The 15,028-nt window shown below is 31.8% G+C and overlaps 1 protein-coding gene across 1 annotated transcript; it reads left to right on the forward strand.

Annotated features, from left to right (window-relative positions):
* The first annotated feature begins 13,150 nt into the window (after window positions 1-13,150).
* Window positions 13,151-14,473, forward strand: LOC106719409. Its single transcript, XM_045678615.1, has 4 exons — window positions 13,151-13,372; window positions 13,444-13,782; window positions 13,887-14,065; window positions 14,426-14,473. The coding sequence occupies exons 1-4, from the start codon at window positions 13,252-13,254 to the stop codon at window positions 14,471-14,473; spliced, it is 687 nt and encodes a 228-aa protein (XP_045534571.1). The 5' UTR covers window positions 13,151-13,251.
* The last annotated feature ends 555 nt before the right edge of the window (window positions 14,474-15,028 follow it).

Here is a 15,028-nt window from a genome sequence, read left to right on the forward strand (position 1 = left end):
TTTTACTTAACAAACGATACACTTGAATTACTTTTTTATCAATCTTATGTTTTTTTAAAAATTCTCTTATTTCCTTTAATAAGCAGTCAGAAAAATAATCTTTAGACATTTTATTTAAGGATTTCTTAAATAATATAGTCGCTTTAATGCTATGCACTTAACTGCCGAAAATGTAGATCAAATAAAGGCCAAATTTGATAGCACAGACGCTTTGTTCGCCGTTATAAAAGAAATGGGACATAGATCCCAAAATTAAGACTTAAATAAAAATTAGGATAACATAAAGTAAATTTAATATACTGCAAATATTCGTACACTGTCAACTTACATGCGGTAACCATAAACGTATAACCTAGTATAAAAAATCTATTAACTACTGTTCAAAGATAGACGAAAATATTTATTTATATAAATATTTCACCAATCTGCGGTTAGAAAAAATGTCTGAAGAAGAAGAATGAAGAAAGTTTTTTTTTTAACACAAAAAATGATTAAACCAAAAACAATAATAACACATACTTAACTGAATAATTAAACTTGATATTAAGTTATTTATGTCCACATTGTTTATTTACTTTTGTTTACCTTTACTTATTATTGGTACAAATTGCTTGCAGTATGTCAACAAGCCTAAATGAATACAATAACCTCGGATAACGATTTCGATCTACATAATTTGGTTGCTTAACTAATATAGCACAGGCAATAACTATAAAAATTGATAGCATATTGGCTGCATGACACGAAATTGCTTGAGCATAAAATGTGGGTCAATTTTGTGACTTTGCCGTTAAGTTATTTATGCACTGATCAATAACTTGATAACGAATGTATCACATGTAAACATAAACCTAAGACAGGTGTAATATTAAATTATTCAAAGTTTCGTGAGACATTATTATTAACTAATATAGAAAACGGGTAAAACAATCACGTACATTTGTTCGGTGTCGGTACCGACTAGTTTCGAGCTAGACCCTTCATCAGGGTGAGTGGGAATGGTATTATCGCTCACTGAACACTCGAGCCGCCGATGAGCTCGAAACTAGTCGGTACCGACACCGGACAAATGTACATGAGTGTTTGAGCCATTTTCTATATTAGTTAAGGTGTGAGATGTATGGTAGTAGTTTAAACCAACATACTTAAGTTGTGTATGAGAATAATTAAGATTTTTATTATCAAAATACACGAGTAGTCTAGTGTGTGCTTCAATATTATAATTTAATTTTTAGCAATAGATATTATCTGTGTGGTTTCCGCTTACTTAAGTCTTCAGTGTTCAAGTAATAAAGTCACAAAGTCACGTAGACTGATTATCAACGTGTTGTCAAAGACCTAAAGAAACCAAGGTATGTTGTAGTAGAAAAGTTCGGTAAATTAAATTTATAAAGACAGCTAATGTAAGGAAATGCAGAGTTTAATTTGTTTCATTTGTGTAAAATGTCATTGAATTGCTTGCTCTTTCTTCGAGTAAAGAAACTTTCTTTAATCCAACAGGTTACCTAAGTCTAAAGAATAAACTTTTGTTTCAATTTCGCTTTGTGTAATATTTAACAATAAAAGAGAATCAAATAGAATGAGCTCGACTTTTACTATTTTATTTACTTTCTAAGTCATCTTTGTACTTTGAAAAAAGAAAGAAAATACAAAGAGTAAATGTTATAGAGAGAACACACAAAGTATTTTAGTGCGGTCTAATTGTGATATATTTAATGGTCCATTTATTTTTAATTGTCCTCTTCTAGTATCTGCTTAGTACCAGCTAACAGTGGTACATCCCGCAACAACAATATTTGTTGGGTGCAGGAATGGACAGGGTCGACCGGTGAAATATCACGACCACATAGAAGACAAGCGTGAAGTGGAAGCAATTCCACGTTTCGTCTCATAAGTGTGGTACCGGACGCCTAATTTGTGTCCTATTTCCCTTCCCACCCTTTTCTAATAAGAAAAAGGTGGAAAGTGGATATTGCGGAAGAGAGGACGCATAGGAAGAAGAAATATCATCTGTATATGCGTCCCCTTCTCCGTTGATTAAAGGTAGGCAGGTCATCTGCATTTTCGGATGTCTATGGGCAACGGTCGTCTCGCTATTTAGTTGAATCCAGGTGGCCGTCTGCTTTTTTACCACTGTTTAATATAAAAAACGTAATAAGATTGCTTATGCTTACTTATTAGTTTTCCATTGTCTCGGCAGTGGTACCACAACTACCTACAACTACCAACAATTACCTACAACCTTTTACTTTGATTATTTTTCCATCTTCTGGGTCAATAACAAACAATCATGCTATTATGTTGACCTATACGATCGGAAAGTTGTTGTTGAGTTAAGCTCATAAATCTATGGCAGATCGTTTTCTAGACGCTTACGTGGGTTTTTGTTTCAAATTGTAAAGAAAAAGTGTCTTTACCAACGAAACTTACACTGTGCTGTGATATTTTTTTTACTTTCCGTGGCATCGTACATAGACCGGTTTTAATTAACCTTAAATTTATTAATTAATGTTATAAATGTGAATGTTTGGATGTATGGATGAATGGATATTTGTTACAAGGTATCTCCCGAACGGCTCCACGGATCTTCCTGAAATTTGGCATGGATGTTAAACATAGTCTGAAAAAACACAAAGGCTACTTATTTTTTAATTTTGCGCGGAAGAAGTCGCGGGCGACAGCTATATATTCATAAAACTAAAGAAAAGCACAGTAAAATTACAATTGCAGGAAACTTAAGTGTTTAATAAAATGCAAATGAAGTTGTGGAAATAACCGCACACGTCGCGTTCAATTCAACTTAGTACTTGCACATTTATTAAAGATTCTCTCACGTCTCGCACTCGAGTTGAGAGCTATTTGCCAATAAATTACTATGCAAATGCGTTCACGTTGAAAATTCGCTTGATATATGAGATATGATGCGGAAACGAATTGGGACTGTTACGTCATTTCGCTACGATAAATATATTCTGCTTGTCGTCAGCTTATGCTGGTACTCGATCCTAGTGTAAGTTAGAGTGAGTGATTAGACAATCACGCTGGCCCAGTGCCTATATCATTCACACATCTTTGAATTTCTTGGCAGTTACAATTTGAATCACGATTTTTCACTAATCGTAATAATTATATTTGCAAAAAATACTTTTAATTGTTTTTAACTTGTGTTGTGACTGCTACTTATGTCGTTTTCAAGGATTATTTTTTTAGAAAATCTCTATCCACCACGTATAAAAAGAGAGGAGAAATTAAGTATTAAAATTTTCTTCTAAGCTTAAAGCTTAAATAATATGAATATAAATATTTGCAAAGAAGGTCACATATCCTTTACATATCACCAAGTGTGTTATTAAGTGGCAATTAAGTGCAGATAATCATTTAATCCAATATAAATACACAAAATATTTTATACTATCGTAAAATAAACCCTTACTATACCTCTACAATGAGAGCTAATCAAATAAGTTATGGCTATTAAATGCAAATATATGATAAAATCAGAATTAAAATTATAAACAAGATTTTCGAATCCTGTGTCGTACGTAATCGGATTCAAGAGTTCCTGTCATTGGAGCAATTTCCAGTCTTCCCTCTCTTGTGCCATCCTTTTTACCTCAGAGTTCATGGTTGAGTCAATAATTAAGATAAATTACCAGAGTATAAGGTGAAAGTACCTTAAGAAATTGTACCTTATTCAATAGTACGGTACAATTTCTTTTGCAATTAAACCATTTATTTATCTTTATCAATATAAATCAGTGTGAACATATTCTAAGATAAAAGAGTTTTCTAGTTCAATACGCTATCTACGTGAAACTTTATAATGCTGTGGATTTTAACTATCTATAGTTCGAAAATCCTTGTTTCGTTATGGATAAGTCTTTAAAGCCCCTATCGCCAGTTATTGCCTGGGATATAGAACGAAGCCTAGTTACGTAAGAGTTGAACTTATTGTAAACAAAAGCAAACAGCGTGTATTTATGTAAGTTCGTTCCAATTTTTCACACATCAGCATAGATTTTGAAGAAAGATACAAAAATTTAGTATTATTTTAATTGTAAAACTTCTTTCCATGTAAATATTATTTAAACAATAGACACAATTTTTGCAAAATATAATATTTAAGGATTAATGACGCGCCACAGTGCCCGCAAATTCCTTATTCATCATTTGGAATCTGTCTACAAGACATTTGAAAAGAAGCTTACTGTTTAACAAAAATAATTATTTTGATAGCAAAAAAGAAGACGAAATTCTAAGTAAAAATTCCCATTTTCGGGTAAAAATAAACATGTACACGAAAAAAAAATTAAAGGATTTTTCCTAGTCAATTAGAGAGAAGATGCTCTATATTACATTGAGACTATACCTTGTCGTGTCAATAAAGAAGAATCGGTGTTTCCGGCAAACTAATCTAATAACAAAGGGGACAGTGCAACCTTAATTAATTCCCTGAACGTTGAACTGCTTCTTTGCTTAAACCAGTTTATGAATCCCGGTATTTAATTAGTTATATTAAAATATATGAGAACTTAAAATTAGTAGCTCTAAATACAGACAGAAATTATAAAACATTATTAAACCGTAGAATTTCACTGTTTTAATATATATTGGAACCGCTGTATTAACAAAGCGTGTAAAAGGGATTACAATCCTTACTAATATAATACGAAATTAAGTTAGTAAGGTTGATTGTCTGTCTGTCTGTCACGCTTTCACTTCAAAACTACTGAACTGTTTTAAACGAAATATGTTACACTACAACAACAAATGCTAAAACTATCCGGACATTTTCTGTTAACTGTAAGTTAGTCATGATTAACTTTCCAATGACGTTATTTTGTCTCTTACCCAGTTTGGAATTGTGTAACGAACACACTATACTAGATAACAATATTGTCTTGCTATGACAAAATAATCAATTAGACTACGCGAGAAATTGCGACAGTAAGGTTTGTACTGTTTATTGTTGTACGTATGAGTCAAGAGACACTTATGTTCATACAGACACTAGATGAGAGACACAAGAGACACTTCGATGTGAACACTAAGTGTATAGTGTATAGTTTCGAAGTTCAATTATACCATTATGGTCCTAACTTCCCGGTAGTGGGCAGAGGTCGTCGACAGTACCTACGCCGCCATCCCGTTCTATCCTGGGTTCTGCGCTTGGTTCCAAGCCGTGTTTGACCGTGCGTTATCGTATTAGCTGCTACTGATCGCCACCACGTCTATTTCAGCCAGCCACATTAAGTAATTGGTTTATCTTAAAGCGAACTTGATAATCTTAATATATATAAATCTCGTGTCACAATGTTTGTCCTCAATGGACTCCTAAACCACTTAACCGATTATAATAAAATTCGCACACCATGTGCAGTTCGATCCAACTTGAGAGATAGGATAGTTTAAATCTCAAATTATAGTCGCAATTTTAATTTATTGCTAATTATTTGTCTGTTATTATTTGACAGTCACAATTATCTGTTAACTCCAAATGATTCTAACAGATGTCGATACCTTTCGACTGGGTTGAGTAAGTAATCAATAGATGGCACTGCTATGGTAAATCTACGAACCGCGCGAACGGAGTTGCGGGCGACAGCTGGTATTATTCTAAAATTGATTGTTGTTATACGCATTTCAACGTAAATAGCAACCATGTAGCCTTAAATAACGCCCCCGCAGTCATTTCAGCGAGAAAGCTCTATCAAATGAACGACCTTACATTACGAACATGTGGATTGATGACGTCATATGTAAGCCTCTTTGTTTTTCCACAATTCTTTATTATTTGAAATTAACACAAATTTACTTCACTTTTAGAACAATTTAGACTGTTATGATGTTTAAATAGATTTTTGGATTATACGCTTGTTAGTGCGTATTATATTTATACATTACTAGTCTTCGCCCGCGACTCCGTACGCATAGAACTAAAAAAAAGATAATCGTAGCCTATGTGTTCTTCCAGACTATGTTATATTGTTGTGCCAAATTTCATCAAGATCCGTTGAACTGTTCCGGAGATACCTTCAAACAAACATCCATCCATCCATCCATCTAAACATTCACATTTATAATATTTGATTTGTAAAGAACACATGGCCAAGAATAAATAAATTATTTTAATAACTTTTTCGGTAAAATAAATAACGTACGCAATTACGTAGGACTTAGATGATAAGTTCTATGAAATAGTCGGATCAAACGAATTGAATTTCAATTTGGTTTCTTACAAATACAATTAACTAGTCACAATATCATTGAGCATATCAATTGTTTTTATTCTCGATATTATGGAACGGGATTTACATTCGCAGTTACGAAATAAAGTACATCGTTTTATTACAACTATGAACGTTTAAAAAAGACATAAAATGAGCAACGCAAAATGCAAAAAGACACAAAGCGTGAGGAGCTCACAAATAAAAAGATGGCGCTGAATTGATGTGCACTTCAATACTGACCTTTTCCTGTGCCGGAGGTGACGCAACCAGCTAAAATCACCGAAGCAAATGGACCGAATATTTTCGGCTTTCAAAGAATTTTTTGATTTAAGAATATAGTTTCTATTTTATGTACTTATTAGCTGTTGCCGGCGACTCTGTCTGCGCAAAAATAAAATAAAAACTTAATTAGTAGCCTATGTGTTCTTCCAGATTATGGTCTATCTGTGCCAAATTTAATCAATATACGTTAAACCTATCTAGAGATACCTTCTAACAAACGTCCATCCACGTAAACATTCGTATTTATAATATTAGTAAGATCTCTACTAATTCTATTTTTATAGCAAAGCAGTAGGCAACTTTATTTTAAGTGGCGGCTGAACTTTAGAAAGATTGATGATGCAGGAAGATTTCATACCATTCGTTTCTATCTTTGAAGTGATGGTACTTATCCGATGGAAGTAATGCTTTTTAATCTTGAAAGTAAGAAAATAATTCATGTCCGATAAGTACGTAGCTTTTTGTCCGAGATAGTGACAAAACGAAACGTATGCAGTATTTTCCAACCAATAATTCTTTAGTACGCGTACATATTGATGACGATAAAGTAGCTAAAAAAACAATGTAATTAATTACAAGTACTACAAGTTCATAAAATAAAAGCAAACTACAAGGACCACTACGAAGTAGTTTATTTACGTTTCAACCATTACTAGAACTTTTACATGTATTCAGGTTCCAAACACTACATAACTTTGTTGTTTCATTCTGTTTACGGGTTTCAAATATACCTTTTAGTGAACTTTTAACACAAACTAAAATAGTGAGACAGTAGAATACGGACGAATAGATACCAAAGAGTAAGTATAGTAGTACCAAAGAGTAAGTAAGTATATAGTGGTAGTAGTAAATAAGATCTCCTTTTTGTTTGCGTAAATTTATTAAATGTTTCTTTTTTTACAGAAAAGGCGGAAAACTTTAACCGCTCAAGAGAGCTTCATAAACACAATTTTATATAAGTTAAACTTTTTTTTATATCTTTATTGTAGAAGATTTTGCATAGCTTTTAAACTATTGTTGTGAAGAAAGCGCTTATGATTTTTTAATATTTCAGCATATTACCGCTAAGTAATACAATATAATTAATTACATTTCAAAGTTAATTATGTAAAAATAAAAAAATTCCGTGTTCATTCCAGGGCTGTGTTACTTTATTAAAATAAATCTTGCATAAATTGCTGGCTTCAATTTCAATTCTTTGTTCGATTTTCAGTCTTTGTTTGTTTTATAATTTTGATAAGAGATTTTCCTCATGATACATTCATCTACAAAACTACTAATTCTAAAAAAATCCATTCTAATATTTCTCAAAACCTAACTCGGTTGATTTGCAAAAATGTAGCGAGAAGCACAGTACTATATCATTTTAAATGACGGCATATTCAAAGTTTTCCACGAAAATTTATATCTTTTAATGCTATGAAATATATGATAAAATTATTTGATACCGACGATAGATAATCCTATAAAAAATCGCATTTTCCATTCCTCTTTCTTTCGGACATTAATCTCAAGAAATTTTTATGATTCAAATGTCTTACTTGCTTTTTATTTACTACTAGCTGTTGCCCGCAATTCCGTCCGCGCGGAATTTGAAAAAAAAACATAATAAGTAGCCTATGTGTTCTTCCAGACTATGTTATATAATATATATGTGCCAAATTTCATTCGTTCCGGAGATACCTTCAAACAAACATCCATCCATCTAAACATTCCCATTTATAATATTAGTAAGATAATCAAAGGTTTTGTAAAATTTATTTTTAACATCACCTAGAAATATTTTCTGATGAGATTTCGAAAGCTCCTAGAAGCTGACATAGTTATGCTAAAACGATTTTATAAAAGAAAATATACACAAAATATTCCTCTTATGCGTCCCTCTCACCATCAAATCCACTTCCCATTCCCATCCTTTCCTTATAAGAAAACAATGGGAAGGGGAAGTTAGGTAAAGTAGGTGTACTATGTTTGGTACAGTGAAAGCGATTGAACTAATAGTTATTTAAGAAAGTCAGAAGCCCTTTAGATATATAAACCTATGTTTAAATTGGAGCTTGTGTTTTGTATTTAAATTAATCTTAACAAACAACCTTTCAAACGTTAAAGTCAAAAACACTTGCGAATTAATCTTCAACACCAACAATCTTCCCTTTATATCGTCGAATGTTCTTAAACAAAACTTGGTTTCGTTGTTCGACAAACAAGCGAATTAATTCTGGTTCATTACATTAATTCAACATAAGCTAATACAGAATCAGCTTACGAAACGTTCGTTATTTGCCAGAACTTGATAAAATCGTGATTGCGCTTATATTTGTGTCGTCATTTGCACATATTTATTTGAATTGTGAGTACACGCATTTTAATAATTAAAAATTAAAGCAAAGTAATTAACAAAAAGGACTGACTTTACCCCAAGAAAAATAAATAAATATTTATTTGTAGTTACTTAACAAACACAAATTGCCGTGCTCATAAAAATTATTACATTAAAATTTCACTACATTTATAACGAAGAGTACGTCCTGAATCTGCCAACAAATAATATAAATAGATAAAAGGAGTAAGGAAATCGAAACAATAAATTTTACAACTGCCAGATTTTTCTGGACTTTCAGTTTATAAGTGCTCATTTAGCTATATTTCCCTGAAACCCTTTAACAGTGATAAGAAAACAAAAAAATGTAATGGCTGAAATACATTTTCCACAGGAATTTCATTATTCTCTGACTGCTTATTGATATGGAAGGCGGTTCTGTGGCACGCTTTATTAAGACATCGTAAAATGTGAGGCACATTCTTGAACGCGACAATATGTAGGCCATTCCAGTGGCTCCAGTACAGAGAAATGGCTTCCGAATTTACACGGAATGCTTTAAATGAGAAATATTAATTATAATAAATATGTAGTTCTTATCTATTTTTATTTCTTGGTAAATTTAGGAATTATTTTTTTATGCAATATTTCGCGTAAACCATCACAACCAGGCGAAATAATTTTCCAGAAAATCGTAGCCCAAAAACATGTTTTAGGTCCTTAGATCCTTTCTACAATGCACAAAAAAAAATATCGTGTTTCAATGCGAAACCAATGCCATCTGGTTATTTAGTGGATTAAAAACTTTATTTCTCCTTTATTCAAGTTTAACATGATCGTTCATATAATGAAATGTCTTAAAAATGAAAGTAACATTAAAACAGTTAAAGACAATGAAAACCCTAATTTCTAAATAAAATACAGAAATAGCTTGCGCGCAAATACCAGCGTACCCACAAATAAAGATTATCATCATTAGAGCTTCGATTCAAAAGCTTTAAGCCATTAACAGGACGGAAGCTACGCACGTGGCGCGCCGACACTTATCCAGTGGAAGCGCACTTAGCACGGATACGTTTGCATTTGAAGCAATATCGGATATTGCGAACCGTTTCAAACGCTACAACCCAGTCCAAGTAGAATATCGTATTTGCGTATTTCGAAATTAGTTGTGAAATTTTTGTCTATGGAGCAACATCCATTTGTTAAAAAAAAAAAACTACGATATGTACTATGTATCCATAATTCTGATTTAGTTGACAAAGAATTCCTAACTAGTAGTAAAAATATTTACTCTCCTAGTAAATTTTAATAGTGGTATCAGAATAAATAATTCAAAAGTTCACTTTCGGATTCTGAAATACATACACAAAATCTTATTCTATTATCGTATATCTTATTCTATTTAAAAAAAAAAAAAAACATACGCTTTTGTGCAGTGGAATCTCATGTGTAGATCCAAGTAATTAAAGCAACAAGATATTTTTATAGAAGTAACTCTGGCACGGTTAATTAAAAGAGCAATGTTATAATAGTAAGTGTCGCTGGTGTTTCACTATCTACTTTGGAATTCTCCCCTCGCCTGTTGACCGTAATACCTTCAAGCAGCGTTTACATTGCGAAGTAGGCCATGTTTGAAGTGCTGCAAATATTTCCATGCTTTTTTTCATACGATTTTCTTCTGTCTTCTTTTATTTTAATTCTGTTTTACTCTGTAAGTAGCACCTCACTTCACTCTTGCTATCAGGCGATGATTGCAAGGAGTGGTTGACTAGTAAATATTCTTCCAAGGGAAATACGTATTAACATGTGCTCCAATTTATAATGAAATACTAACAAGTGCTCTCTGTGTATCAATTTTACTTTTTTTTTCTCGATTCTAGTAAAGTGTAGCAGTCGATCCCTTCTTCCTGACAATACCCATGCCTACCTTTTAGCTTTTTTTAAGACTTAAACGAGCAAGCAGCTATCTGATTTTATCAAAATATCGAAATAATAAAAAAAGTCATGAAAATTGACCAAAAGTAAAAATAATATTCACAGATTAAAAGTTGGGATTTGAATTATCAAATCCTTTTTCACTAAAAAGTATACATTTTTAAAAGTTTCAAACGAAAATGTTACAACATAATGTATTTATTTGACATGTATATATCGAAACGACCGGTATAATTTCAACAAGCGTTACGTTCATATTCCCTTGTGGCTGAAAGCGCTGCAAGCTATTGTTTTTCGTTTTAAATCCCTTACTAACACTACTGTAAATAGATAACCAATTTTAATGTACCAAAAACAACGAAGTGTTAATATTTTTGTACATTTCAATTATAACAATTGTAAAAGGTTTTATTTCAGTTTATGATTTTATTATTTCGTTCGCCATATTCGGATCGCAGTATACAATCACCGGTAAAAATGTTGCTAGATTTTCGATGATCAGTTAATGCTGTCAGCAACGACTATCTAAACAGTTCTGTAATGACGGCTTTGATTCTTCTTCCAGTAAAACGTTTTGTAAAGTGGCAGCAAAGGCCAGATTTATTTATTTTAATTGTATTAGATCTCAATAAGTTGGTATTGTAACAATTGTAGAAAGACTGGCCAGAGAGAATATTCAACACGCATATAAAAAAAAAATTATTACGTTACGATAATTATGACGCAACTACGAACGTTCCTATTTTTTATCCATTACCACCGTTTGTGGTCATTGTCAATACTGTTTATATATTTTAATGACTGATTCTCAATTTATTTATTTATTATTATAGTACATACAGTGCAATTAATTCTTCATAAAATGTTAATCGGATTAGACATGATATATGCTACCTTCCTAACGTATCCACATTTTATAATCAGTTGAAGTCAAAATATCTTATTGTTTCATATTTCTTCCCTTGTTATCATATAATTCCATTGCTGAAACACTCGTACGGAAAAAGACAGTTCAACAATATAGGTACTCACCGATTACAATCTGACAAACTTCACAAACACATACGAACACTGACTTCCCGTAAGTCATTTCGTATATTTGCTCTGCTTGCTTTAATGGAACAAACTTTGATATTCTAATATCTGCAATTACACCTGGCGTCGGTTTCAATCTGCGTTAATTTAGGCAAGGAAATTGTCAGCGGAACTAATTACGTTCATCTAATAAACCTCTTCGATATACTTTACTATACGAAGTATAAGCTGGGAATCTTGAAGTTAAGATATTCATCTCTTTCACTAAAATTATGTCTAGTACACATAGGTCTAGCTAAAGTTATATACATTAAGAAATAAAGTATTACCAAAAATATATTCGTATAAAGAATAAAACCTCGTTAAATATAGAACCAGTTAACAAAACCGATCTTAAGCCCAACAAAAACTTAAATTTTTTAAGATCTGCTGTTCAATGTTTGTTCAGGGAACCGATTTATTCAAATTGACATATAATATTCGATGTAACAAAAATCTAGAGCTAAGTATTGAATATAACTATTGTTAACATTTTGTAATTGATTAGACCGTTTTTAAAAGATTTTTTTTAAGTAGTGGGATGACGCGATAAAATGTTATTCTATTGATTACGATACGATCTATCACTTTGTGTACTTAAACAACAAATTGAATCGATAATATTAAAAGGATTTTGAGTAAGCATTTGGTGTATTTGAATTGCTTATAGATTCCTTTTACTTATACGTAAAAGGATTGTAAATTTCCGCCAAGAACGTCGTTAGTTTTAATGATACACAACACCACTTTTACCTTCACATTTGCGAAGTATATAAGAGTACTTACGTAGCAACACTCGAAATATTGTTTGCTTTTTCATACAAATACTAGCGAAACAAAAACTATTTTTAGGGTCTCGGGTTCTAAATCTTTGAAGACTTTAAGACTACCGGTTTCTCACAACATCCATCTTATACATCATAACCGCAAACATTTTACATTTTTTTACTGGATGGTTAAAAAAAATTAACTTTTAAATTCAAATTAAAGTATTGTTTGCTTGGGTTTATTTAAGTATCCTAGATAGGAGATTTAAGTTCCTTTTCTATCATTTGAAGAACTAGATAAAGTGTGAGGAAACGTTTCTTTCTCCATTAAAATTATCAAACAGATCTCGCTACCTCTGAATTGTTATTATGGTCCGGGAGCCAGCGACAGATTTTCATGATCAATCCCCTCCCAATCGAAAATTCGGAATATTTTTATAATGAAATAAAAGTTTGTTTTTTTCTATTACTCTATGGTTTTCATCCGATGTTGGCAACTTTGACAGTCAGTTAGACGTTATTTTAAATCTTGTCATTCGCATATCAAATAACAAATCTAAACAGCTGTTTTGTGGATTACTTATTTACTTCTAAAAACATTTTGCTGTCTAGAGGTAAAACTTACTAATTTCATATAATCATGGACACCGATGATTACAACGAAATAACATCGCAGTTAGACGCAAGAGAAATATTGCGCTATCTTAATCATTTAGGAATACACAACATAAGCGGAGAAGTTTTAAAATACTTCATAACAGGTATTATATTAAATTACAACTAGTTAATTCAGTCTGGTTAGGTTTTTATTAACAAATACTAATGATTTCAGATTTAAAGAAACTAATAAAATACGACTTGCAACACAAATATGAAAATGAAAACACAAGAAGTCCATTGAACCTGGGAACTGAAAGGTTACACAGTGCTAGTACATTTTCGTCCAGAGCCAGATCAAGAGCCACAACCAGTGATATAATATGTTGTGCTAAACAAAGCCAAAGACCGAAAAAACTTCTAGACCTTCGCAACATACACTCAGCGCCTAATTTATTTCATGCAAAAGAGAAAGTCACACTGTCAAAAAAAGCATGCACATGCGAGCGAGAAGTGAAGAAATCTGACATTTTATCTAAAGACTCAAAAACTACACCATCAATCAACAGTAATTGTAAGTTTTCACATTTAAATATCTTTTTGACAGTAATAAATATTGTTTTTAAATTATAATGTAATTACATCACATTATATACAACACAAGAGTCTATTTTTCAGTTATTAGAAAACCAAAAGAGCCTGTAAAAAGAAAACACGACCCAGTTACTTTGTATCATTATTATTCATCATTATGGGAAAAATATAAACCAAATGTACCTGGAGAGAACAATTGGTCAGAACTGAGGTGGAGTATAAGACAGAAAATGGCAGGAAGTGCTGCCTCACAGTCTAGCAGAGTAAGTTAGATATATAACATATACATGCTTAAAAATATTACCTCTTGTCCTTCGGATAAAAATAGCATTTCTTTTAACTTAATTTTTCTCCATAAAAAAGCATCAACAATGTTCTTTTTGACTAAAACAAACCAGAGCTGTGTTGTATTAGAGTAGTCTATTAACCTTTAAATATTAACTTTAGTGCCATTGACTAGCTCGGTAAGTTCGCTCAGACAGAAGTTAATTACGGATCAACTCTTTTTTTAATTATATTAAGTCCCAGTAAATTCCTCTGTGAATTCAATTTAGTTATGTAAAATTTACAAGTACTTATCATGTTTCTGTATTGCACTTAAATAATATAACTTTTCATTTCAGATTTCTGTCCCCACGAGACCACTTATCCATAATAAGAAATTGAAGTGACAATCCTGCTTGTTGGTGAATTCATACATTCCCTTTCAAATGGCCTTAAATATGTAACTATTAGTAGTTCACTAGTTAATGTGATTTTAAAAAAACTGTTAGATATAATTAATTTAAATATAAAGGACTAGCTTTTACCCGCGACTCCGTCCGCACGGAATAAAAAAATGCACACAAAATAAAAAAGTTCCTATGTCCGTCTCCTAGTTCTAATCTACCTCCCCATCAATTTTCAGCTAAATCAGTTTGACCGATCTTGAGTTATAAATAGTGTAACTAACATGACTTTCTTTTATATATATAGATAACTAGTGACATAACTAAATATAATCTACAAAATTTAGTGAAAAAGGCACATGCTTAAATTAGGCTCATATTTAGAATAGCATATAGTTGTAAATATTATTAAGTGACAAAATGCCTTGCATAAAATTAAAATTAATAATCCATTTTGGTTAATTTTTATAATGTAACTTTATAGGCATCTATCTTAGAAATAATATAATGCTAAACTCTCAAACAATCCTCAGGTAAAATCATTTCCATCCATTTAAC

Source organism: Papilio machaon, chromosome 7 (genome assembly GCF_912999745.1).
Source record: "Papilio machaon chromosome 7, ilPapMach1.1, whole genome shotgun sequence".
In the NCBI taxonomy this organism is placed as follows: domain Eukaryota; kingdom Metazoa; phylum Arthropoda; class Insecta; order Lepidoptera; family Papilionidae; genus Papilio; species Papilio machaon.